Here is a 27,204-nt window from a genome sequence, read left to right as displayed (position 1 = left end):
GGGCATCCCTAGACCAGGTTGTTGGTGGTGGGGTTCCTATAGGAAAGAGTTTGTCTACTATATGATTAACCAATGCCTATTGTCACAAGTAGACTTGAAATATTTCCCCAAAGTTTCACTTTTGTGGTTATTTTTCTTACTTTTAACTTAAGCTTTGTCTTTCACTAAATTTTTCTGTTAGGTGGTGTTGGATATTATCAAAAAGGCTAAAAATATGAAGCTTTATAGTTGAGATAAACTTCTAGAATATAGGAGGAAACACATTCTAAAGTATATTAAGGAAACAGTATTTATTGAACAGTTTCTACAGGTTAATCAGTGTAATGCTATGATGGGAAATACCAGAGGTCCTTAAACAAGGGTACTAGCATTCTTATTTGATAAGTGAGAAATTAAAGTACAAAGAAGTTAAATGACTGGACAAAATTTTAAGTGATAAGAAATGGTAAAACTCAAATTTAGATCTCCTACATTTTCTGTTATAGGATCCCAATTCACAGACTTTTCACTTGCTCATGAACAAGCTCACTAGCCATTTTCTCTTACTGTTAAGCTCTTCTTGCACCCAGAGCCCAGAAAATTATAGTAAATCTATGGTGCTACCTTAAGAAATCATTACTAAAATAAAAAAAGGACAGGTGGATTCCTATGCAAGATTTCATCCATCATACAGTTAGCGAGTGTGTTTTATAAGCCCAATACTACAGCTTTCAGGGGGACAGATTTTGTTTTCTTAAAGTGTATATATAGCAGATAGTAAACCATTTATTTTAGATAATTCATATATATATATATATATATAAAACCAGATGAGGAAATTGACAAATTGAGGTCATATAAGTAAAGGAGTGTACTGTGCTCACTCATATGAAAAGTGGTCAAAGGGCTGTGTAGTGCTCAACTTTAATCCCAGCTATTTGGGAGGTTAAGTTGGGAGAATCACAAGTTTGAGGCCATCCTAGGAAAACTTAAAAAGACCTTGTCACAAAATAAAAAGGGATAGAGCAGAGCATTTGCCATGCTTATGCAAGGCCCTGGATTCAAACCCCACTATTCTAAGATAATTTTTAAAAATTGGCCAGAAGTGAAATACAATACTGCCAGCCTCCTGGCCCTTCGTTGCCTTGGAGTTCTTGGGTAACACAACATGAATCAAAGGCATTAGTCCATCACCTTAGCTACACCTGGGTCTGTAAATTCACTTGCAGTCTTCATGCTTTTAATTTCACTCTTGATTTAAACTCAGAATTGATTTTTTTTTTTGCATTTCCCCAGGCTGCTTTTGACTAGCTTCAAATAGGAAGAAACATACCACATAGATTTTACATGGAAATCAATTATTCATTTTAGTGGGAACAGTCTTATTTTTGTTCTCATTTTAATAGATATTATTGTCATCTTCTCATTTTAATAGATATTATTGTCATCTTCAAAATCCTTTTTAGTGGTAGAAACAGGGTGGGGAAGGTTGTCACATGCAATTCATGATTATTCTACTGTAGTCATCAACTCACAACAATTAAATAAAATGGACTGCTTGGGAATTGGCATAGCTATTTATTTGATTCCAAGTTCAATTGGAAAATTTAATGAGCTTATACACATGGGGTAGAAAGGATTTTTTTTTAAGATGGCAGAGTGTTCAAACAAGGACTTGATGATATATTTTGTAACCCTCTGATGTGAACCTTTCCAAATTTAAAATATTCACTCATTATTGCTGTGGCCCCATGATTGCCTCTTTTCTTACACTGGACATGGAAATAAAGCCTAATAGAAATAAGGCATTATCCACATTTCTGAGTATTTATTCAGGCTAGAATATCAGAAAACATGAAGTAAACCTGAGAGAACATTTCTAAAACACTAGATTGCAATACATTTCAACAGGATAAAGTACTAGAAAATGTGCAATCTTATTTAAAGAGAGGCTACAGTACAAGGTTTCAGAGAAAGAAAACAGGTCCTGGAATTTGAGGTGTGTAGATTTTGATCCAGGTTTTCTAGGTCTGATACCCATTTGCCTAATTCCCAATGACTTTCCGCAGTCCAGTTTGCTGGTAGAGGAACATCACAAATAATTGGCTCTTTTCTACTGACTCTGGAAGCTTCTGGGTACACTTGGAAGAACCTCTGAAAGTCCTGGTGTGGGGAATTCTGTGTCCATGAGTCAACCTACAACTTGTTTTTTGTTAGCTGTGGATTGGAATCAGCACTAAATAAAACAAGGCCAAAACATAAAACTTGCAAGCACATCAGTGTGGGCATGCAGGATGTTGAGAGCAGTAGGACCATCCAAGATGAACATGAACAGTGAGAATAACTGCTTTTGGTATATCATGCTCCAGTATCTACTGAAGCCTGCAGACAAATGATTTCATCATTTTTTTTTTAATGGAGCACAGAGTCACAGTGAGGAGGCCAAGGTTGGATGGAAAGGACCCCCCAAAGGAAGAACCTGGGCTGGATTTTAAAATGGGTGGAGTCAGTGGCAGGTACTCAATTCAGAAAAGAGGTTTGGTGTGTAGCCTTGGAGGACTTGGTGGTAAAGGCAATGATTCTAACCCTTAAACATTTAGCTCGAGTTAGATCAACTCTCACCCTACTTTAATCAGAGAATCCCTGTGAAGATGTTAAATATCTGATTTACTCAGGTAACAAGTTTTAGCATGCCAGTGATGTGACTTTGGTACAAGGAGCTGGGAAAACCGTGGTGAGCTAATTAATTAATCAGTGAAAAATGCAGTCCCCTGAACCAGTGGAGTTTACTATATAGTGCACTAATTTAGGGGCTAATGACATTTAACATGAGGTCAAAGGAGCAGTGGCACTTAGAACAGAATAATATTCCAGAAGGAAAAATAAAATTGCATGTATCATGACTGAAAGGAGTTAAAATATTAGACATGTCAGGAAAAAAAAAGGTAGGTGGTATCATACTGACGTCTTTTTAGATAGTGTAAAAGGTTTGGGATAGTATTGTCAGTCTAATAAGGAGCCAATACCAGTCTTGAAAAATAGAATACACATTCATGAATAAATATGTGTATATGTATATATACACGATTTAATTTATTAAAAAGTTCACATTGCTTGTGTAATTTGGTACAATCTGGCATAAAAATTAACCTATGAGATGAACACTGTAATTAAGACAAAGAACCATAAGTGTGAGTCTGCAAAACTTCCTCATGTCACTCTGTTATCTCTTCCCCACACATCACATTCATACTTTGTTCATAGAATAGTTACCACTTTCTAAAATTTTGTGTAATTGGGTTTGTTTTTCCTGATTTATTTCATTCATCATAATAATTCTGGGCTTCATCTATTTTGTTGCTTATATCAATGTTTCTTTTTATTGCTTAGCTATTTTCCACTGTATGGATATACTACAATTTGTTAATTTACTACTCTGTTAATAAGAACTTGGCTTATTTCAAGTTTTTGGCTATTAAAGTTATATTAATAAGCATAATTACATATCCAAATATTCATAATAATGAAATTATTAACATTAAATACCTAGGAATGCAATGACTAAATCATAAGGTAGGTGTGTGATTTTCTGAGGAGCTATTTTTTAAATTGGTACATCATTTTACATTTCCATCAAAAGTGTAGGAATGCTCTAGAGTGCTCATTGTTCCATATCCTTGTCAACACTGTGATGAGCCTTTTATATTATCTGTTTTAGTAGTGATTTCATCTATAACAATATGATTTAATTTGAAACTCCATAATTACTACTTTGGGTATCATTTTAGGTACTTATTTGCTATTCCTATATCTTTGGGAAACTGTCTATTCAGATCTCCTCATTTTTTGTCTTCTGACCTGAAGTTACTCTCATCCTTTTCCTATAATATTGCAATTGTGTCCTTATGTAGGTAAGTGCTGTGCATTTAGAGAGGTTTGTCTTATTTATTATTCCCCATAGCTTTTGCCATATTTGGTCCAAAGGACATAAAAACATGTTAAATATTGAAATTTTTTTTCTCGCTTTTAAATTGGGTTGCTTATCATCATCATCTTATTGAGTAGTAAGAGATTTTTATAGATACAGCTCTATCGTTGGCAAAGTATCTTGCAAATATTTTTCTCAGACTGTGCCCTGCATGTTAATGAAATCTTTGAAGAACAAATGTAAATGATGTTGAAGTCCACACCATTGATTTATAAACACATCATACTTTGTCTTTTGTATTTTTAGGTAAGAAATTATTTCTGAATCCAAATTACTAAGAGTCCCTCCAATAGTTCAGATTTCATCATTAAAATTGAGGTTTGTTTTTCATTGAGTTTATATTTGTGTGAGATTAGGGTTATTGTCCATTTTTGTGACTATGGCTCTACTATTATAATGTAACATTTTAAAAATATCCTTTCACTATAAAAAAATTGACTTTTGTCAAAAGTCGCAAAAAATAATCTATGTATGTTTGAATAATTTCTGGACTCTCTTGTCTGTTTTGTCTAGAATTATGACAATATCATATTGCTTTGATTACATAGCTTTATCGTAATTCTTGGACTAAAGTACTATAACTTTGTTCTCTTGATTTCAGAAAAGCTGTTTTAACCACCATAATTCTTTATTTCTATATAATATTTAGAATCAGCTGGACAATTTGAATGACAATGACAAAATGCCTTCTGAGATTTTTAATAGGATTGTACTCAAGATATCAATTTTCTCCAAGGTGATGAATTGAGTCTTTTAGTCCATTAACATGACTGTTTAGGGTTTTTTTTTTAATTCCCTGAGTAATATTTCAAATCTTTTAGCTAATAGGACTTGTGTATGTTTTTTTTTTTCAAATTTATCACTATGTATTTTAAGTTTGAATTCTAGTGTGATAGTGACACATTAGAAATTGAAACAAAACTATTAAACAGATAGGACTTTAACGTTTTAATCCTGAAACCTTGTAATCAGTTTCCTAACACTTCTGTAGATTCCATTTGCATAGATGAAAAAAAGGTCTTTACAAACAGGTTCATCAAACTTTCCCAATCGAAATGATTTAATTCTACTTTTCTTATTGCTTTGACTCTCTATCCACCCTTCCAACTTCTTTTCAAGGGTGTACTATTCTTTGTCCCTGCTCTTAGGAACAGAATGCTCAGTTTTCACAATTATGTATATTTTTAAAGCTCTTCTTTATCATGCTGAGTGCCTTCTATGTCTAGTATTTGAGTTTAAATCAGAAATAAGATTTTATTAAAGTTTTTCATAAACTTCCAAACTAATAAATTTTAACCTATTAAATGATAAAAAAAAATAATAATTTTAAAATACAGAAACAACTTGTATTCCTTGCATAAACTCTAGTTAGTTGTGAAGGACTGAACTCTTTAATATCTTGCTGGATTTTATTTCCTAAATTTTTATTAAGAATTTTTGCATCACAATGATGACATCATAATTTGAATATATTCCTTTCCTAAAAATAAGGCATGTGCTGTACCTGAATAACTTTAATATGAAGGAGAAACACCTAAAATGTTCACTTAAATGATTTCCATATTACAAGGTCAAAGATGCCATAGTTGTTGTTAGTAACAAAATACAAATCTCCCTCTGTGATTCTGACATAGATGGTCCATATTCTGAGAATTCAGTCTTCAAAGTTGAGAGTTTGAATAATTCAAGGAGAACTAGTATTTTATGTTCAGAAAGAGAAATGGGTACAGATGCAGTTAATTTTGTGTTAGAAAAGTGGCTTCATTTTTCTTATGACATGTACAGACAATGTGAGCATGGAAGGATGTGCCTGATGTTTGAATAGTGCTGGGGTCTGCATGGACCCAAAACTCTTGGTGAGATGGAAGAACTATTTCACTAGATATAATTTTGAAATGAATCTAGGAGTATAAAATAATTGTGGCTGCAAAGTAAAATGTTTTGTTTTTAAATTTTCATTTTTTGTGTGATGACAAGCTACAACCTAGGTAACAGAGGCTGAGTTGTATTGTGCTAGAACCCTGGTATTGATGAGGTCACAGAGTGCATGATATACTACTTGCTTGCATATGGAAATTCTCTTTCCTGAGTGATGTCAATCATAGTAGCAGAAAGATGAATGGGAGGCAGACAGCCAAGAACCAATCAGACTCAGAAAACCATCCAGGGACATCTTTATCTTGGAAGCCAACGGGGCCACAGGAAAGCTCAAATGGATATATATTTATTTTTCCAGCTCATTATTATGAACCCTACCACACTTTCAAAATCATATGTCCTAAAGCCATGGAATGCCTTTTGATAATGAAATTTATGATTCTGATATCGATATATGAGTTATGATTTAGCCATGAAGATGCAGGAAAAGAAAAAATAGCAACCATTTATCCTATAGAACTTGGCAAAGAAATTGAATCAAAATAACTTCTTCATGTTTTTTCCTATTCTTGACAGGAACAAAAACGTTGGCTTTGAAAGTATCTTACCAGTTTGGGAGGACAAAGATGGAGAGTGTTGCTGCTGTGCCCTGCTAGCATCCATTCTAATTCTGTTTTTCACATTCACAGAGAGTGAAGAAGTTTATCAAAGGCAGGTGCTGTCAATTTCATGTATCATCTTTGGAATTGTCATCGTGGGCATGTTCTGTGCAGCATTCTACTTCAAAAGCAAGTAAGACCATTTCTCTCAAGTGTTAAAAGGTTATTTCTCAGAGCACTTTGTCTTTCTTTATGTTCTCAGTCTCTGCTCCAAGCAGAGGGATCCTGGGCAAATGGGTTCATTAACCATCTGCAAATGACTCAGACCTCTTAGCAGACTGCAGGGAGCATGTGAACTGGGTGTGTATGTCTGTATGGGGAGTGGGAGTTATCTTTGCACATAGCAATCATTTGTACTAGTTGATTACCTGCCTGCATTAAAGGCTTAGTGTCTGCCTGTCACTAAAGTACTGACTTCAAAACAGGGGAGTTAATGTTTAGTGTCACAGCAGTATCAACCATTACCTAGCCTTTCCTGAAAGAAACTACAGGAAAAAAAAAATCTCTCCTGCTATTTTTACCTGATACTCATAAAGGTTTTAGGCAAATATGAAGAATCCTAAAAAAAAAAAAAAATGTATTAGCTCACCAGTTGACATACATATGTTGAATTTGCCCTGAAGTTCATTTGTCAAGACACTGGACCTTTGGCAAATGAAGGTACTTACTTTTGACGAATAAAGGAGAATAAAATACATCTATATACACACACAAGTGTTTGTGTATGTATTTTTTTTCCAAATTAACTCTGATAGTTATTTTAAGTGCAGATTACATCATTTCCCTAAATAAGAAATGCAGATGAAAAGGCTAATGTTTTTAATTCTTGAGCCTTCAAAAGTTGGCTCAGATTTTACTCCTACAGCTTGTCTGGAATCGAAGCCAACATGAAATTGCTTTTTATAGGAACTATATTTTTCTAACCATTTGCTCTTCTAAAAATGAATCTGTTTCCAGGTAAAATATATAATACCTGTCTGCATGTTGTGTATGTTAATTTAAAAAATAATTACCCCTTAAAAATAAATGACAAACTCAGTAAAAATTATTTTAAAATTATTTCAGGATTGCTATTAAAATAGTACACAGAATTCCTATACAGCCTAGACCCAGTTTTTTCTATTATTAATATATGGTGCATCTGTCATAATTTATGGAATAATATTGATAGAAAGTCCATACTTTCAGATATCTGTAGGTTTTTGTTTGTTTACCTACTATCTTTTTCCTTATCCCATGACCTCATCCAGAACACTATATTTTATTACCCAAGATATGCCAAAGAAATATGATAGCTATGACAATTATAACTTCCTGAAATGGAAAGTTAGAACTCTTTGTCAGGCACACTGAGCTTTTCATCAACCTGGAAAATACAGTATTAGTCAGCTTTTCATTACTATAACAAAATACCTGATAGAATCACCTTATGAAGAGAAAACAATTATTTTGGCTCACAGTTTTGTAGATTACAATCCATGATTAAATTACCCATCACTGCTTTTGGTCCTCATGCAATACATCATGGTAGGAACATGTGGCAGAGAAGGTCTGTTTCTCTTATGCTGAACGTTGGAAAAGAGGAAGGAGTGGAGTCCCACTCTCCTCTCTGAGGGCATTGCACAAGGCCCCACCTCTCCTAATAGCATCAGTTAGGAGACGACCCTTTATCTGTAAGCTTTTGGGAGATATTTCAAATCCAATATAGCAGATGATATTTCAAAATAAATTTTAATATTAACTTTTCAAAACAGCAAGGTAGAAAACTGCAGATACAGGGCTCTGAATCCCAGTAATTTAAAATAGGTTTTGTCAATTACATTTTTGTCAAAAGTGTAATTGACAAAGCCTATTTTAAATTACTGTGCCATATTGGCTTATAAAGTCCTCCAAATGATGAAACTCCTCAGAGAAACTTAGGATTTCCCTCTCTGGGGGAGCCTCTAGCACTTTAGGGAGGTCACAAGGCTGTAGTGGTCAGGATTTTACACCAATCAGCCACAGTGGGAGTTTCTTAGCCTCAGTTTCCTTTTAGGTGAAATATGCACCAAAACAACATCTACCTTACAGAAGCACATTAAAGACTGAATGGGATAATGCTATACAGGTCACAGCACAGTGTTTGAAAGATTAAATACTCCACAACGGCTCAGTATTTTTAACACCTATAGTTTTCCACTCCAGGACTTAAAGACTATGTTGCTACAAAGTTAAGAGCATACACCAGAGGATGTGAAGGATAATCACACCCAGCAGAGTGTTAGAAGGGTCTCCTGGTAAGAACTGAAGATGAGAAAGAAATAGTGTATTTAACAATAAGCAAATTACTATGAAGAAGCAGTTAATCACTTATTTTTAGAGTATAATTTGTAGTTGTACCACATTTAAGTAAAAGACTGATTATGGTAATCACAAGAATGGAGAACAGCTGGATAACTAAAGAACTTCTGTCTTTAGGGCTGTCAGTCTCACACTCTGGGCCTCCAGTAGGCTCTGAGACCATCATCTGTTCCTTGGGCTCAGGGAGGGTTCAGGGAATTTATTGGAAACACCATTCAATGCCAGGTTCTTCATGGGAATCTCAGAGGACCAAGCAGGTGGAGGAGTACTCATTGGAATATTTTCCTTCTGTCTGCTCACCCAGGACACATTTTTTGAAAAAATATAATGATAATAGTGATGCCTTTCCAACTGGAATGCCATTTCTCATTAGAGACCTAGAGTTTATATTTCCTTCTCTTATAATTTCTGGCATAGTCTTCCTTTATTTTTGACATAAATGCCTTGCCCCACCCCAACCACTTAGTCTACACTGCTGAAAACAATACTGATTTTTGTAAAACCCTGGCAAAAACTTCTTTTGTGAATTCTTGGATTTGTGTTTACATTTTGGAATGTTTTGCTAAAACAGAATAGGCACCCACCGACTTGATCAGCCCTTGCTTTCATGCATAAAATATGTTTATTTACATGTGATACTTTCTTTTGATTCCAGTTTATGGCCCACAAGTATTCCAGTATTCAGTGGCCTATCACTGGTACCCAAATAAGTCCATTGGTAAACTGGGATATAGCATCCTGGCCAGGGAGAGTTGAGACTTACCACAAAGCTCATTCTCAGAGTTGTTTATGCTATACCTTGCATAATCACTCAGATTTTGCCACTCTTGTCCTTTCCTCATTATGTGGCATAGCACAGCCCCCTCAAAAGAAATATTACAGCAACATGTCGAGCTAGAAATGAAGCATGTCTTCTTGAATTTGGAGGATTTTTCTGATGGAATTAATCAAATGCCACAATGCCAAAAGAGTAGAAAAAATTCTCATTATGTCTAGTGAGCCCGTATGTATTTAATGCAAATATTAATTTAAGCATGGCCAATACGGTTCAGATGGAAACTATCAATTCTTAAGGGGTTTCTCTTTACTTCAGCTTACTTAGGTAAGAAGGATGAAATCAGCTATAGGAGTTTTTAGTAGAATATGGAAATGACTAACTTAAATTTGGGGTAGGAGAGAAAAAGTTCCTGACAGCAAAACCTGAAATGGATGGTAATCAAAACTGGGAAAACAATAGGAAAAATTAGTAAAGGTATTACCAGTAGCAACATGCCTCTTCCTATAGCTTATCACCTATTCAGTAAGAGATTTTGCATCATCAGGATGTGCTGATATGCTATTTGACCTCAGACCCTGAGCTGCCTTTCTTGGTGACATGCCCTGTTCTGAGATAATCCACCTCTGATGACACATCAGCGTAGGGCTCACAAGACCACACCTTTGCTTCAAATTCGGGGTGTAAGGCCAAGTCAACTCTAGAGCTCCTGGGGGGTTGGCTAAGGTTTCCATGGAGACTGCATCACATTCTAGCTTCTCCCTTTGCCCCATCCTGTCTTCTTCCCCCTTTTTCTACTTTCACAGCTGCACATACCAAAGATCCTCCTTTTCAGAGTCCTACATACTATCTCCCACTCCAGGGTCTGCTTCTTTAGGAATTTAGCCATGATGTTGCAAATAATGTCTATCAATAGGCTTGTGATATCTTCTGTTCCCCAACACATGTTTCATCTCTTTCTAATGCATTAGGTTAGAGAAACTTAGAAAAATCTCAATACTGATCTGGCTGGGCTATTGGCATTCCAAGATACAAGGCACAAATACCTCCTCTTTCCGAGAGCAACTGTTGTCATGAGAGAGTTGTTGGTATTGCACACAGCTGCTGCTCATTTCCTCTATTCCCATTTTCTGAAGGGAAGATGAAAGAGAGGGGGGAAAAAAACCAAGTATGTGTTTTTGAGTGGAGAGGAGAGGAATTGGGGGTGGGAGGAGATGCTGGCTCTGAAATGAAAGAACACATATCTTGGAAAATTGCCAAGTCAGCACCTGAGTGAGAAGAGGTAAAGGAAGGCACATTGTAGAAAGATCCATGAAAAACAGTGGGGTGTTTTATATCAGGCTCTGAATCAGGGGATTACTGAAAAGATAGGTACTCTCCTAAGAATTAATACAGTAGAGACACTGAGTCCTTGCTTTATGACAACCAGGCTTTTACTGCAGCTTGGTGATTTACTGGGCTGGCACTTTCAGATTTTCTGTATTCTTCTTGAATGAATCCCTGAGAGGATTTTGTGGCCACAATGTGCTTCCTAAATGCTCATATTATAAGCTCATTTTAAACAATAGGCTGCAGATTGGCTGTTGGTCTGCAGACAGATGATTATACCTGGATTAAAGCAACCAGGAGTGTTGGAGATAAAAGCCCCCCAAATAATTGAAAAGATAAAAATATAAACAGCTACCAACACATTGGCAGTGTAAATTCAAAAGGGTAAATGATGCTCATAATCTCCAAATTCTTTAGAAAATATCAGTGACTTACTTGTGAGAGATTCAATTAGTACAATATTTTTATCTCTGGGCAATGTTCTCATTCCTCCACAGCATCTGCCCCCAAGACTAAACTAACTGCACAATGAAAAGAAAAAGTTATGAACACTTTGTATACCCTCTCACATTCAGATGCCACCATATACATGGAAGAAAAGGTAGCTCTTATGAACTCCAGTTGCACATGAAGAAAGGGAAGCTCAGAGACATTTAGATAATTATTAGGGTGGCAAGCTGGTGGATAAGGGCTCAGTTTCAGATCCCAGTCCCTGTAGTAGCAGAACAAAGACATTCATGGTAAGATTTGTCTTCCAACCAGTCTCCTTGACACAGAACTCAGGAGAGAGGCAAACTTCAGGGAGATGAATCTGCAAAGTTGTTTTCAGGGGTACTGAGTCTGACACTAATAGATAATTGCTATGAACCTTCTGGAAGATTGCAGCTAATCAGGCAAGAGTTTGTTCCACTCCTCTGGAATAGACACCAAATGAACCAAACAACAGTCCTTCCACATGTACATGCAGGATCACTTTATTTCTGAGTCCAAAAACCTACAGCAATCTCAGCATCCCTACTGAGGATACGTAAATCTCTTAATGGTGGTTTGGTTGAAGGCTATGCTCTACCACCTACTCTCTGTGATCCTGGGCAAATGATTTAACTTCTTTGTGCCTTTGTTTACCTATTTGTTAAATGGAGATAATGTTATCTTCTCATGACATAGAATTATTGTGGAAAATGAATTAACTGGTACCTGCAGTTAAAATGAAACCAGTAGTTAATTTTTAAGGAACTAACTAATGATTTCATAGTTAACTATTATTTAGGCTGTAGGTAATAATAAATGTACAAGACAGAAAATATACACATTTTTGTATGCAAGCCATGCATATAGGCTACACATATTGGGATTGTATAATTAGACATATATCTTAGCAAAAACATATGGCCTCCAGAGTCAAGCCACATATTTTTCCTTTAGTCACTTATCTATAGCATTTTCAATTATTTAAAAGTGAGCACTGAGGATTAGGAAACTCTTGCATTTATGGAGGCCAGGACAACACATCACGTTCCTAAGCACCATTGCTTATGAATCTCAGGATCATAATGCATAATACCAAGTTTGCTCTAAATTGGAAGTATTTCTTGGTGGAGTTGAAAACAAGAGAAGGGCTGTCTTTGTTAACTGAGCTCATCTAGCTTTGGCAAATGTCAAAGACATGGGGAATGAATGAACATCAAAATTTAAGATTCCATAAAAGTATGCAAATTCTGATAACACATATTTATACCTGCAGGAAACAAGCTAAACAAATCCAAGAGCAGCTGAAGGAGTCACAAAATGGTAAAAACTACAGTCTTAAAGCATCCAGCACAATGGCAAAATCAGAGAGCTTGGTGAAAAGCCACGTCCAGCTGCAAAATGTAAGTGATGTGCCTGCATGTCTCTTCCTACAGCCCACCTCAGCATCCCCGTCCAGAGGGAAAAGGGAACCTATAATTATACTCACTTTTCTTCAGTACTTTATAGTTTACTTAAATCATCTTTCATTTGCATGCATGTAGGTATGTATATATGCACGTATCAGAAGAAATAGAAGTTAATCTTAGCTCTTGACTTTTATCTATAATATAAAGTAATCTCTAGTAGCAAAAAAAAGTTTGTCCCATCAAACAACTGAATTGTTACTTCATGCCAGAAATAATGTTTGGTGCCATGCGGGAACTAGAACCACCACCAGAACTATGTAAGAATTTGCACTGCTATGGTGGATGCTACAGCAAGGCTAGAGGGAGGACCTAGAGGAGGCAGACCTGGAGCTGCCCCTCAACAAGGTCAGACTCTAGCAGGATTTCAAAAGGCATGAAAGGTTCATCAGATAGTCAAAGAACTAAGAGGGAAAGAAATAAAAAAAGAATAAAGCCATGGAACTCAATAAATGCATACTATGTTCAAGCAGCTCCAAGTTAAGGGGGTCAGAGGAATGAGAAACGTTGAGACTCAGTCCTAGAGTCAATTCTTCTAACACCAGGATGTACAGACACCAAAACTTAAAGGCAAACTCTTTTCCTGTACACTTTTGAAAGGTAGTTTTAATCTCTTCTAAGTTATATTGCAAAACACACAAATTAAAAACACTATCTAATACGTGCTGAAATATTCCTCCTATGTGTGAGCAAAGCATTGCTACCCATAAGATTGTGATTCCAGATTATGAGGCATGAAACAAAGGAACAAAGGCCATACTATAAAACTAGGATTTGAGTATAATAGGCAATCACCCAGGACACATTCAGGGCCCTTCAAACGCTTAAATTGCTGAGAATTCATACATCACTTGTGATTCTAAGAAATCATTACCCAAAGAGTCACCATTATGATGTGCCAAACAGATGTACTTAGATGGTTTAATGTGGGATTCATAAATCAGAATTGCTTGCCGGCAAAGTTTTGTTAAACTTTTATTCGTGGGAATGGGCAGGGCTTGTTCTTTTCAGAGAACACTTTTGCTAATGATTTCTAATGAGTATAATCCAAGCACCTTAAACAACCACAGTGATGGAGGGGTTCAGTTCCTTAGCAACTAGTCCCATCAAAGATAAACAAGTCTGGACACATGTGACAGCAACAGGGATGGATTTTAATCAGTAATGTACCAGAAAGGGGGACAAGTGAGGGCTTAGAGCTAGGGAAGAGACAAAGTGCTCAGGGTGGGTCAGTGTGTATGTGCAGTTGGGCAGTGGTGTCTTCTGGCCAGCAATTACTGAAATCAGGATACCATGCTCCCAGGAAGACTTGGGGGCAGAGCCCCCGTCCTTCCTGATGAGGATATTTCAAAGGAATGTTTTGTAGGTGCTTATGAAAGATACTTCCTGAGGTGTAAGAGACATTCATAACCATAAAGCTTCCTGTAAATGTTTTAGATAGGAACTCAGCATTATCTTCAGGTGTGGGCCTTTAGTTTGATGTTGCTTTGTTTTTCAGCAGGCACTTGAAGGGGGGCTATGGTCATTCTAGGGATGCAGCCTTGAGCTGTTGGAAACTAAGTCAGTGTTTGTTCAGGTCTTTTAGTGTGGGGTGGAGAAATAGGGGTATGAAAGCACTTGTGTTGAGGGGATACAGTTTTTATAGCGTAAATGTGAGGCCTGATTGAAGCAAGTCAGGTCAAGAAGAGTCTTTGTCCATAGCCATGTATTTAACAGAGTTTGGTTGTGACTCTTCTTTTTTATCTAATAAATGCTGATAGCATCTTTTGTCTCCTGCATGATTGCCACAAACTGAATTGGGAAGATTTCATTAATGGTCCATGAGTGAACACTTCACAACCCCTCTCCTCCATCCCCATCCTGGTAGACATCCAGGCTCTTTTCACCAATGCTAAAATCTTCATTTGCATCCTCTCTCCTGCCCTCATTTCATTGGAATTACAAGAAGGAAATGATTAGCTGCAGGTTTCCAACACTTAGAAGATGTTGGGGGAATATGATTTTATTTCCTCTCCAGCCCACAGAGCCCTAGGTTGTGTATGGACACACAAAATGGGAAGAGTCTCAACTAGATTATATCCTCAGGGCTCAAGAGTGAGGATGGTGTCTTTTTGTATTCATACCATTGTTGCCTAAGAAGAGGATAGGGGGAAAACATTTTTTAACTTCTATTCTTCTAGGTTCTCTGCTGAACTCTATAGCAAAAGGCAGATTAACAAGAGAAAAGCAGAGGTGTGTTAACATGGGTATTAGGAGTGTAATATAGAATACCCAGAAATGGATAACTCAAAGGGGTATTTGTAATTTAGGCTTATATACCAGCTTAGGCTAAAGGAAAAGAGGTATTTCCAACTTCTAGGTTGGGGAAGCAAGTTATGGAACAGTGACCAGGAAAAATATGGAATGTAAGAGTTGTAATTAAGCATTCATATGAAGGCTTAAGTGATTTTTTTTTTCTTTTTTGGTAAAGAAAATTTCCTTTACCAAAAAAAAAAAAAAGCCTATTTGGAGAGCTTTTACTACCTATTCTGGGTCTTTATGACCTTAACCCAAAATAATCCTTATTTCAAAGATGCATATTTTGGGGTTTCATTCCCTTCTATGTCTCAGAGACAGAAGTGTTTTGATCATCTAAGATCATCCCAAGAAATTATCAGGATGAATTGCTAAGCAGGAATTGGGACTCCAGGAAGAAAATATGTATGAGGAGAAGGCATTTAAGTATGCCAACAAAATGAGAGCAAGGTGCATTGAAGAGATATGTGCACAGAGACATTGCATTCTCCATATTGCCAGCATAGGCTCAAGGGCTACCTGAGCAGGTCTCCTTAACAAGACCAGATTGTGATAAGTTTCTTCCCCAAAAGCATGTCAGTTTCAGTGCTAGAAGGCAATGTGGGTCACTGCTGGTTTTGTTATATCTCTATCAACATTTCCTTTGCTAATTTAATAGTAGGAAATGGCATTCTTTGAAATTTGCATTTCTTTATTTGAGAGTGAAGCATAATCTCTGTCCACATATTTCTAGTCAAATTTCCTCTTTGGTGAATTACATGCTGATACCCTTTGCTCACAATTTTATTCCAGGAAGCAAATATCAATTTGACTGCAATTTTCCATGCTGTAAGTTTTGAGACAAAATAGTGATGGAGAATAGATATTAAGTCTATTAAAAAGGAACCAAATATTTTAAGAACATTTGCTTTTCTTTAATGCTATCCTTAAAATATACGAAGAGAAATATGTAGGGAATCTGCAGTTGAAGACCAGGAAGCATACTATGGGTAGTCTTAGGGAAAGCAGTCATGTGACTAAGAACATTGGATGCCTATCAAAGGGAATTTCAAATGCATTTTTGTTTTGTAGGTTTTTATACTATTTTCTTTTGGTAAGAGCTATGAGGAAATACCCATGTCAATAATAACAAAAAGATAAATGACATAGTCATGGTAACAGCAAAACATGTGCTAAGCGCAAACACAGTATCATACTAAATAACAAATATATTGTCTCATTTCCTTCTCACAGTGAATGTTTAACTTATAATATCTAGGAGGAGGAAATGGAGCTTAGACAGTTACTTCTATCAGAAGACTAGTGAGTAGGTCAAAGATAAACCCAGACCTATAAACTCATTAGCTCTCACCAGGGGGAAATTTGTTCCTACCACCATTGCACATTTGGCAAAGACTGAAAAATACTTTGGCTGTAAATACCTGGGGAAAGAATACTAGTGGTTACAGATCAGGGCTACTGATAAATGCCCTATAATGCATGGCCACTCCATAACAGAAAATTATCCTTTCAAAAATAGCAAAAGTGGCTAGAAAGTTCAGAATCTCTGTTCAAATGCAACTTTCCTTTTCTATTAAGAAATTCTGAACACCCAGGTCCATCACCGGTCTTCCTACTGTGAGCATTCATTTCCTCTACAAAGGAGGATGACAGGTATCTAGGTACATAATCATCCTTCCCAGAAAAAAAAAAAAATTCCTACCTGACTACCATATCAGGCAAATCTGTCTTTTATCTCCAAGACCAGGTTAACTACTTAAAATTCTTTGCAAATGGTGGTGTTTAACAGATAAATTGTGTCTGGCATTCCCTTATGTTCATTAAACATTAATGGTGAAGAGTTTCACTTTACAGTCATTTAACAAGATGTGAAACACCTAGTCAATTGAAGCAACATGATTTTCTGGAAGCGCTTGACTGAGACAGAAGAATGAGGGTAGATTATCCTGTAGTGCCTTATAAACATCTAGCCCCTACCTTCATTTGCAGTTAAAGTCTTTGTGGCCCAAAGAGATGAACTAACCTTCTGTATTGAGTCCTGGAGTGAGAGAGAGCTAAGTGAAACTTCTCAGTCTGGTTCAGGGATCAGAAAGTGAAGTCATCAAAAGAGAGATGAGCTGTTCTTCTCTTAAAATCAGAAAAATACATATAATCACAAAGTAAGGGAAAAATTTATATATTCTTCCTACCTTTTGATCCAGTAATCATCTTGAAGAAATATAGGTTTAGCTAGGTGTGGTGGCATATACCTGTAATCCCAACTACTCAGAAGGCTGAAGCAGGGGGATTACCAAGTTGAAGGCTGGCCTTAGCCACTGAGCAAGACCCTGTCTCTAAATAAATAATAAAAAGGACAGAGGATACAGGTCAGTGGTAAAGCACCTCTGGGTTCAATCCCTGGTATGAAAGAGAAAGGAAGATAGGTTTGTTTATAGGGGGTCATGTTCACTGAGAAAGAACTGCAAGGTAATAAATACTGGAGAAAAATGCCCAGCACATCCTTAACAATTGGTAGACAGGAATACATTTATTCAGTAATATTTACTGAATACTTTTATATGTTGGGCAATACATGGAAAGCTTAAAATACAGAGATTATTGTTGACCTCAAGATGCTCACAGGCTAGTAGTAGATATAAGTACTACTATTTTACAATGTATATAGTGTAAGTCAAAATACTCTAACAGAATGAAAAATAACCTCTCAATTCAATAAGAGAGATCTGAATGCCACCTAATACTGTGGACATTTGAATTCCTTGGTGAGAGTGAATTGAATTTTATCGAATTATCTGCAGAGCTGATATCAAAAAAGGTAATTTCTTTGTAGTATTAATTGAAGTTATTTTAAATAGTTCTAATCTAAAACTTGATGTCTTGTTTGAAATATTCAATTCTAACTCCCTTATTCAATATATATTTATATTTGAATGAATAGATTAATGCAGAAATGAAGTAACTGGTATCAGACAGTGCCTAGTAAGGACCAGGGACATAATGAATTATCACAATTCAAAATTCTCATAACACATGAAATGTTCTTGCTTTCAAGGAGTTTATTGTTAGACGCTAATTGTATAATCCCAAAGGCAAACATGTACTCTCACATGTGCCAAGGCCTACAGTAAATATCAGAGAGAATCAATATGACAGGGGAATAGCAAAGATCTAAGAGACAGTGGCACATGTTCAGTTCCCCTAGCTGAAGGGGGCATCTGGTTAGGGACAGGGGAAAGTTGAGTCTGCTGCTTCTTGTCCCTAGAGGAGGTCTGTAGTTATATTACTTTGCTATAGAAGAAACGTGTTACAGCTTGAATGCAGTTATTAGAGTTCTTCTTAACTCTGGTACACGGTGCAAAAATTCTCAAAAACAGCAATCATAGTCAAGTTGCTTTTAATTACTTGCATTCAAAAGCTAGCTGAAATTTTTCAGGAAAACATGTCATAACCATTCAATTTTCTTCAACCCTCTGGGCTCATAGTTGGACTGACCATAAAGAACTTTTAGACACAGGCAGAGATGAGCTAGGAGCAATGCAGAGTGACATACACTTAAAACTGTTTGAAACTGTACCCTCTCCTGCCTTTATTGCCTGGGATTTCAGAACAGGTGATTATCAGTTCTGTCAACATTGCTTTCCAACACAGGCCCCGCTTCATTTAACCTTGTGACTCCCACTGTGTGCCTTTGCCAGACCTGGAAACAACAAAGTCATTGCTCTTCTGTCAACATGAGCCTATTCTATTGATTCTGGTGCACCACCAACAGTGTGTTAGAAGCAAGGGAGGAGAGCAGGCAACAGTGGGCAGCCTCCATACCACCCAGGAGCACCTCCACAGGGTGGTAGCAGGGCTTTCAGGGAGGCTGAGTGGAAAGAGGAGTTCCTCAAGAAATAACAATGTTGGCCAAAACCTTCAGCGGATCTTGAAAGGAAATTACTTAGGTTTATGCTGAGAGGACTGGTGAATGAAATACTGTTATATCTCATTATTTACTACTAATATGACATTTTGTGTATGATACCTAAGAAGATCTTACTAAAAAATGCATGTCAAAAAAAATATTCAGATCAAGGAAAGAACATGGGGTCAACTGCCTAACTTTGCAGTATTAGGATGTTAAAATGTAGGGTCAGACGGCCAACTGACCTGAGCACTTAAGCTTCACTGCACATATGATGTGATGGATAAAATAGGGCAGACAGTAACTCCTCCAAGGGATGGAAGTACACATATTTTGGAAGAAATTGTAATACAGTTCAGAGCATAAATGTCCAAAGGTTGTGATCCTGGTTAGTTAAGCTTATTTGTAAGGAGGGTTGGTACAGATGAACAGTTTTGCTGACTAGGAAATATGCCTTGAGAGTGTACAGCTGAGTTACTCAGGAAACTATAGGGAGACTAGTCTCTAGACTGTCTTATGCTTTTAAAAAACATCTATTTTGTGTTCCTACTTTGTCCCAGGGTCCCACATATCATAGTTGCCCAATGCCCTATTTATAGGATGACTTGTATATGTGAAAGATACTATATTGTGCTAGTGCCCTGTTTATAATTAAGAACAAAAAAAACTATAAAGAAATAAAGAATATATAAGCTCTATATTATGATTCCCAACCTATTTTAATGCACTTGTATCAATTTTGTTGATATAGTCATAGAATGGAAAACCTGGGACTTAATGGGTTAAGTAGCTTTTATGTTCAGAGTAGTGTGATTTATAGAAAAATTGAAGATGCTACAAAGAGTTCCCAAATACTGTGTACATAGTTTCCCTTATTAACATGATTCATGAGTGTGGTGCATTTGTTAATAACACTGCATTGATTTTGCTTAATTTTAACTAAAATCCATGATTGGACTCAAATATCTTAAGATTTTTTCCCAATTGCTTCCTCGGTTTTCCATGCAGGACCCTACATTACATTTAGTTCTATCTCCTTAGGCTCTTCTTGACTGCAACAATTTGTCAGGTTTTTTTGTTTTGATGACCTTGACAGTTTTGAGTAGTACTGGTCAAGTATTTCATAGGATGCTTCCCTATTGGTGTTTTTCTCATGCTTTTATTGGGGTTATGGGATTTTCAGAGAAAGATAACAGGTGTAATTTCATATCATATCAAAAGTATATATGATCATTATGATTATCACCATTGATGTTAGCCTCATCGTCTGCCAGAGGCAGTATTCACCATGTTTCTCACTCTAAGGATAGTCCTTTCTTCACTCTGCCTTTGCCAGGGACCTTTTGGAAGGAAGCAAGTATGCACACCCCACATTTAAGGAATGGGGAATTATAATCTTTCTTCCTGATAGTGGAATATCTACAAAAGTTATTTGTATAATACTGCAAAGGGCTTGTTTCTTCTCCTCCACTTTTAAAATTTATCAGTTATTTGTTTATATTAGTATGAACTCATGGATACTTATTTTATACTTTGATTTATAATCCAAGGAATTCAATAATAATAACTTTTGTGATCAAGTTATTCTAGCTTTGACAAATCTCTCAATTACCCATATCATTTTGGTATAGGCTAACAATTCCATATCAGTTTGGGAGGGTATTGTTTTTTTCATTGTTTTCAAACACTATAAGATGTTCCAGGCTCATTTGGTATATTACCTGTACCAATCTTGGAATCATTCATTTCTCCAGTAGCATTCCTTCCATTGCAGAATGCTATTGGAAACAAGGTCTCAGAGTCAGAAAAGCTCATTGCTATTGGAAAGGCCTTGTTTCTGGTCCCTCTTAACAGGTGGATCAAAGATCTGTCTCTAGCTGTCTCTCTCACATACATAAGCACCTCTATAAGTCTTGTAATCATCTCTAAATTTTGTTACACCTGAATTCATGCTGATGTCTCCACACAATACTAATCAATTACTACAAAGATCATCCTAGCCTCCACCCACTGCTTATCTATGAATTCCCACTCCACTATGGAAAGACTGACTCTTACTATCCACCAACCATATACCTAATTGCTCAGTTACAGACTCAGAATGTTGTGCTGTACTGCCATGTTCTATGAGTTTGCTCGATAGTGCTTATGTGTGGTCCTTTTGCCTTACAAATGCTACTCATTTCCAAAGCTGCTTAGGGCAGCATCCCTGACCCCCACCTCACCTTTGTGAGATCTCAGATTTCCTTGGGGGAATCTGAATTATTTCCGGAGGTCCCCACCACTCCAAATGATGTTCTGTTAATTGCTGTAATTCTTTAATAGATCTAGGACTATTAAGGTTACCTCCATCCCCTGTATGAATTTTGCTAGTTTATGCCTTTTAATAAATTGGTCCATTTCAACTATTCTTCCTGTTAATGGTAATTTGTATCCTCTTTTCTCTTGAGTTAGTCTGAATGAAAAGATCAATAATGTTGATCAATTTCTAAAGAATCATCTTTGCTTTTGGTGATTTTTCTCTATTTTTCTCTATTATTTTCCTCTTTTACTTGTTTTAGGCCTTAATTGTTTCTTCATTTTCTAGTTTTCTAAGATGGAAATTTATTGATTCTATCTTTCATCATTTTGAAAAATTTAATTATAAATTTTCTCTACTCATTGCTATTATTACCTCCTGCAAACTTTAATACAACTTATCAAAGTTTTTTTAGTTGTCAAATGGACCTTATTTATGTATATGTGGTACTGAGAATTGAAACCAGTGCTTCACATATTCTAGGCAAGTGCTATGCCACTACCCCAGTCCCCTATAAGTTGTATTTTAATTTAGACATTAAGATTTCTGTTGAGGGCTGGGGATGTGGTGAAAGTGGTAGTGTGCTCACCTGGCATGTGCTGGGTTCAGTCCTCAGCACCACATAAAAATAAAATAAAGATGTTGTGTCTGCCGAGAACTAAAAAATAAATATTGAAAAATTCTCTCTATTAAAAAAAAGATTTCTGTTGAGTCTTAACATTTGACACTTTTGTTATTTACAAGTATATTGTTTAATCTCCAAATATTTGGGAATTATCCCATTTATTGTATTAATTCCTAGTTTAATTCCAATGAACTCTGAAAGTATGCTTTTTACAATTCATTTTAAATATCATAAGGCATACTTTATCTTGGTTAATGTTCCATATTAGTTTGAGAAGTGTGTGTCATTTACCTTATTGGAAAAAAACAATCCACAAACCAATCATGTCAACTTGATTGAAAGTACTATTCAGGTCACTGACATTTGTATTAATTATTCTGCCTGGCAGATCTGTGAATTAATGATAGAAGTTTGAATAGCTGGGTGTGATCATGCATGCCTGTAATATTAGTGGCTGCTGAGGCAGGGGGGTTGAGAGTTCAAAGCCAGCCTCAGTGGTCAAGTGCCCCGAGTTCAATCCATAGTACCAAAAAAATAAGAGAGAGAGAGAAAAAAAGAAAAAAAAAGTAGTAGTTTGATACTCTAAATTAAATAGGTTTTTTTTTTTCTCCTTGTCATTCTTTCAGTTTTCCTTTATGTCTTTTTTACTCTGTTGTTAGGAACCTAAGTGTTTTATATTCTTGGAGAATTGAAACTATTTTTCATTCATGAATGATATTTCTTTAATCCTTTTACCTGATAATTCTATTTCAAAATATACCTGCTTCAGCTTATTTTGGATCAGTGTTAACCCTTTACTTTTATCACGTGTCTTTAAAGTGTTTCTCATGAACACGATGTAATTTTTACAAAAATCTATGCTCACATCTTTGTTTAATTGGTGTCTATAGATCAATCATATTTCAAGTTATTGTGGATATATTTAAATTAATACCTGCCACATTTGTAACTGGTTTGTATTTTTTTCCCATTTTCTTTGCTTATTTCTTCCTTTCAGTTTTAAACATTTTATTATTCATTTCCCTCACTTCTCTCCATATCATCTATACTACTTTTTAGTTATTTTTTAGTGGCTCTTCAAGAAGTAGCAATACATATTTACAACTAATCCAAGTTCACTTTCAAATAACAATTTACTAATTTGTAACTACTACATACTTTATAACAGAGTATTCCAATACTTTAAAAAAAATTTGCCAATCATTACTTTGTGAGAATCACATAACAGAAAAATATTTATTCAAATTAATATTAACAATGTGTTATCTATTAAGACAAATGAAATCTTTACTTTCATTTATTATTTTTCTGACACTTTTCCTTTCTGTAGATCTATGTTACTGACCTACATGATTATCATTCTCCCTGCAAAATTTCTTGTAATATTTATTGCAGGCCAGGTCTGCTTATGATGAATTTTCTGTTTTCATTTGACTGTAAAAGTTGAAACTATAATCTTATTGGCCTTTTTTAGTTTTATTGATTTTATTTTTTTAATACATGAGAGTGGAATGCATTACACATAGAGTATGATTTTTCATATTTTTGTATACAGAGTATGTTCATGCCAATTCATGCCTTTGTACATGTACTTTTTTTTGCACTACAATTCTTATTACACATATACAGCACAATGTTTTATATCTGTTTATATAGAGTATGTTGACACCCAATTTGAGTCTTTGTCTATGTACTTTGGATAATGATGTCCATCACATTCCAGTGCCCTTGCTAATCCCCTGCCCCCTCCCTTTCCCTATCTAGAATTTATCTAATCCCATGCTCCCCCTCCCTACCCCACTATGAGTCAGCCTCCTTATAACAGAGAAAGCATTTGGTATTGTATTTTGGGATTAACTAACTTTGCTTGGCGCTTAGCATTGTCTTTCCAAATGCTGGGTAAAATTCCATTGTGTATATGTGCCACTTTTTTTTAAATCCATTCATCCACTGAAGGGAATCTAGGTTGGCTCTCAATGGCGTCCCTCATAGAAACAGAAAAAGCAATCATGAAATTCATCTGGAAAAATAGGAGACCCAGAATAGCTAAAGCAATCCTTAGCAGGAGGAGTGAAGCAAGTGACATCTCTATACCAGACCTTAAACTATACTACAGAGCAATAGTAACAAAAACAGCCTGGCATTGGCACCAAAACAGACTGGTAGACCAATGATAAGAATAGAGGACACAGAGACTAACTCATAAAATTACAATTATCTTATATTAAACAAAGGTGCTAAAAACATGCACTGGAGAAAAGATAGCTTCTTCAACAAATGGTGCTGGGAAAACTGGAAATCCATAAGCAACAAAATGAAATCAAACCCCTATCTCTCACCATGCACTCAATTCAAAATGGATCAAAGGCCTGGAATTAGACCAGACACTCTGTGTCTAATAGAAGAAAAGTAGGCCCTAATCTTCATCATGTGGGATTAGGCCCCAACTTCCTTAATAAAACTCCTATAGCACCAGAATTGAAACTGAGAATCAATCAATGTGATGGAATCAAACTAAAAAGTTTCTTCTCCACAAAAGAAGAAATCTGTGAGGTGAAAAGAGTCCACATACTGGGAGCAAATTTTTACCCCTCACACATCAGATAGAGTACTAATCTCTAGGATATATAAATAACTCAAAAAGCTATACACCAAAAAAAAAAAAAAAAAAACATAACCCAAGGACCTGAACAGACACTACTCAGAAGTGTATATACAATTAATCAACAAATATATGAAAAAATGCTCATCATCTCTAGCAATCAGAGAAATGCAAATCAAAACTACTCTAAGATATCATCTCCCTTCAGTCAGAATGGCAGCTATTATGAAGACAAACAACAATAAGTGTTGACAAGGATGTGGGAGAAAGGCACACTCATACATTGCTGGTGGGACTGCAAACCAGTGCAGCCAATATGGAAAGAAGTGGAGATTCCTTAAAAATCTGTAAATGGAACCACCATTTGACCCAGCTATCCCACTCCTCGGACTATACCCAAAGGACTTAAAAACAGCATACTGCAGGGACACAGCCACATCAATATTTATAGCAGCACAATTCACAATAGCTAAACTATGGAGCCAACCTGGATACCACCTTATTTTTGGTAGGATGATTTCAGGAGTGAGGTTTCTAGTTTTTTTTTTTTTTTTTTTTTTTAACATATTTCAGTCTTTTGCCATATTGTTTGCTAGGTTTCTAATTAGAAGCCCACTGTATTTCCTAACCTTTTTCCTTTATAGGTAAGATTTTATACTCTGCCCCCCCCACACACAGTTTTTTAAACATTATATGTCATCATATTAGGTTTGGGGGACTTATCCTGTGTGGTATTTTAGTGTTCTAAAAGCTTCCTTAAACTGTGGTGTGGTTTCCATTATTAAATGAAATAATTTGATCATAATTATTTCAATTTTTTTTCCTAATACCTTTTCTCTTTCTTCCCCTTTTGTTGTTCTAATTGTGCCTAGATCATACCCTTCGACTATTGTTGTGTGTGTGTTTTGGTTCTATTGATAATCCTATCAAATGGTACATCTGTTTCTCTATTAAAGTGTTTCGGTGGTGCTGGAGATTGAACCCAGTGCCATGTGCATGCTAGTCAAGCATTCTACCACTGAGCCACATCCCCAGCCCTTATTATAGTGCTTTTTATGTTTAGCATGTGCTTTTGATTATTGACTAAATTTCCCATTTCTATGCTTATGGTACCCATCTGTTCTTCCATGTTGTCTATTTTCTTCCTGTAAAGTCCTTACCACATTTTTCATGTTCAAATTCCTTGTTTGATCATACCATCATCTCTCTAATATGAGTTCTGGTTCTTTTCCATTGTATTTTCTTGTCTTTTAGCATACCTTATGATGTTTTGTTAAAAGGTGGAATGAATATACATTTGGGAGTAGGAACTAAGGTAAATAGACCTTCAGTGTAAAGTTTTATGTTAATCTGGCTAATATTGGGTTTTATTTAATGTTTGCTATAGCCATAGATGCGAGGGGCTTCAAAATCCTCTGACGCTTGTTTTGCTTATTTGGTTTTCGTCTCTGCTGGATGTTTAGGTTCCTTTAAGAACTTAGTAGTCTGCTTTTGCAAAATTTTCAGCTGTAATCCACTACAGTTGTAGTGGAGTCCTTTAGATATGGTGGAAGGGAACTCTTCTGTGATCTTATGATTATATTTTATCCTTTCAATGGGATTGTGTTCCTGAGCTATGTCCTTCACAAGGCCTTCTTTGCCTTTTCCTCCTGTTATGAGGGAGGGGAATGCTATGGGTCTGTCACGGGGAGGGATTTAGAGATGCCCTGTCCTCGGGTGAAATAGGCTTTGGCAAAGCCTTATTTTTTGTTGAAATGCAGGCAGTTGTTATGGAGCATGCTGTGTGTGTGTTTCAAAATGGTTATCTTTGCCCTTTTAATAGCAGAGGCATATGATGATCTATTGTTTTCTGTTACAATCTGGTGTACTTCTGTGAAAGAAGAGCACCTTTTCTGAGACAGCAGCCCCCAAATGATCCTAGCTCTCATTGTCATCTCTACATCGATTCCAGCAACTCAATCCCAGTGACTCTAAAGGCTGAGGCAGGAGGATTGCGATTTTGAGGCAAGCTTCAGCAATTTAGTGAGACCCTGTGTCCGAAAGAGTTGAAAATGAAGTTCAAGCAATCCTACCAATTTAGACTCTGAGTATCTGTAGCCCGAGTCTCTCAGTGGTGGCTTACCCTACAACTCAAGTATCTGATGTATACCAGAATGGCCATTGGTTTTCAGTTCGTTTTGTAGTTGTTTTCTTCTGGTATTATTGTTAGGAGAGGAATGATGACTTTCAGTTATTGTCAGAAGTAAAATTGAAAGCTATCTCTAAATTCATTTGGAACCAATATGTATGAAATGTCAACTTGGAGGATTGCCAGCTTATTATAATAGTCCCACATATCTCAATCAACCCTGGATGGGAATGCCAGCAGAAGCCTGGTTCTCAGGTTAAATGCAGTTACCAAAACAAAAAAAAAAAAACAAAAACAAAAAAAAAAACAAAACAACAAAAAAAAAACCAAGAGAGAAATACAAATTTGTTCCAACATTTTTTTCTGAATTTTGTAAGTAAAAAGAAATTATGTGATATAACAATACAAACAATCTAAAGGGAATTTTAGAAAATACTTATCAATAAGCAAAATAAGTAAGAGGCTGTTT

The 27,204-nt window shown here is 36.0% G+C and overlaps 1 protein-coding gene across 5 annotated transcripts in view; it reads left to right on the top strand.

Annotated features, from left to right (window-relative positions):
* Nucleotides 1-27,204, top strand: part of Nrg3 (neuregulin 3) — a 1,026,038-nt gene that overhangs the window by 979,865 nt on the left and 18,969 nt on the right. For all 5 annotated transcript variants that reach the window (XM_078038995.1, XM_078038991.1, XM_078038986.1 and 2 more), the window contains 2 exons: nucleotides 6,535-6,637; nucleotides 12,693-12,819. In XM_078038995.1, coding sequence (XP_077895121.1) covers nucleotides 6,535-6,637; nucleotides 12,693-12,819 — 230 coding nt within the window. The remainder of the gene's footprint in view (nucleotides 1-6,534; nucleotides 6,638-12,692; nucleotides 12,820-27,204) is intronic.

Source organism: Ictidomys tridecemlineatus, chromosome 1, assembly GCF_052094955.1.
Source record: "Ictidomys tridecemlineatus isolate mIctTri1 chromosome 1, mIctTri1.hap1, whole genome shotgun sequence".
NCBI classification, from domain to species: domain Eukaryota; kingdom Metazoa; phylum Chordata; class Mammalia; order Rodentia; family Sciuridae; genus Ictidomys; species Ictidomys tridecemlineatus.
This window is presented reverse-complemented; position numbering and strand designations above follow the sequence as displayed.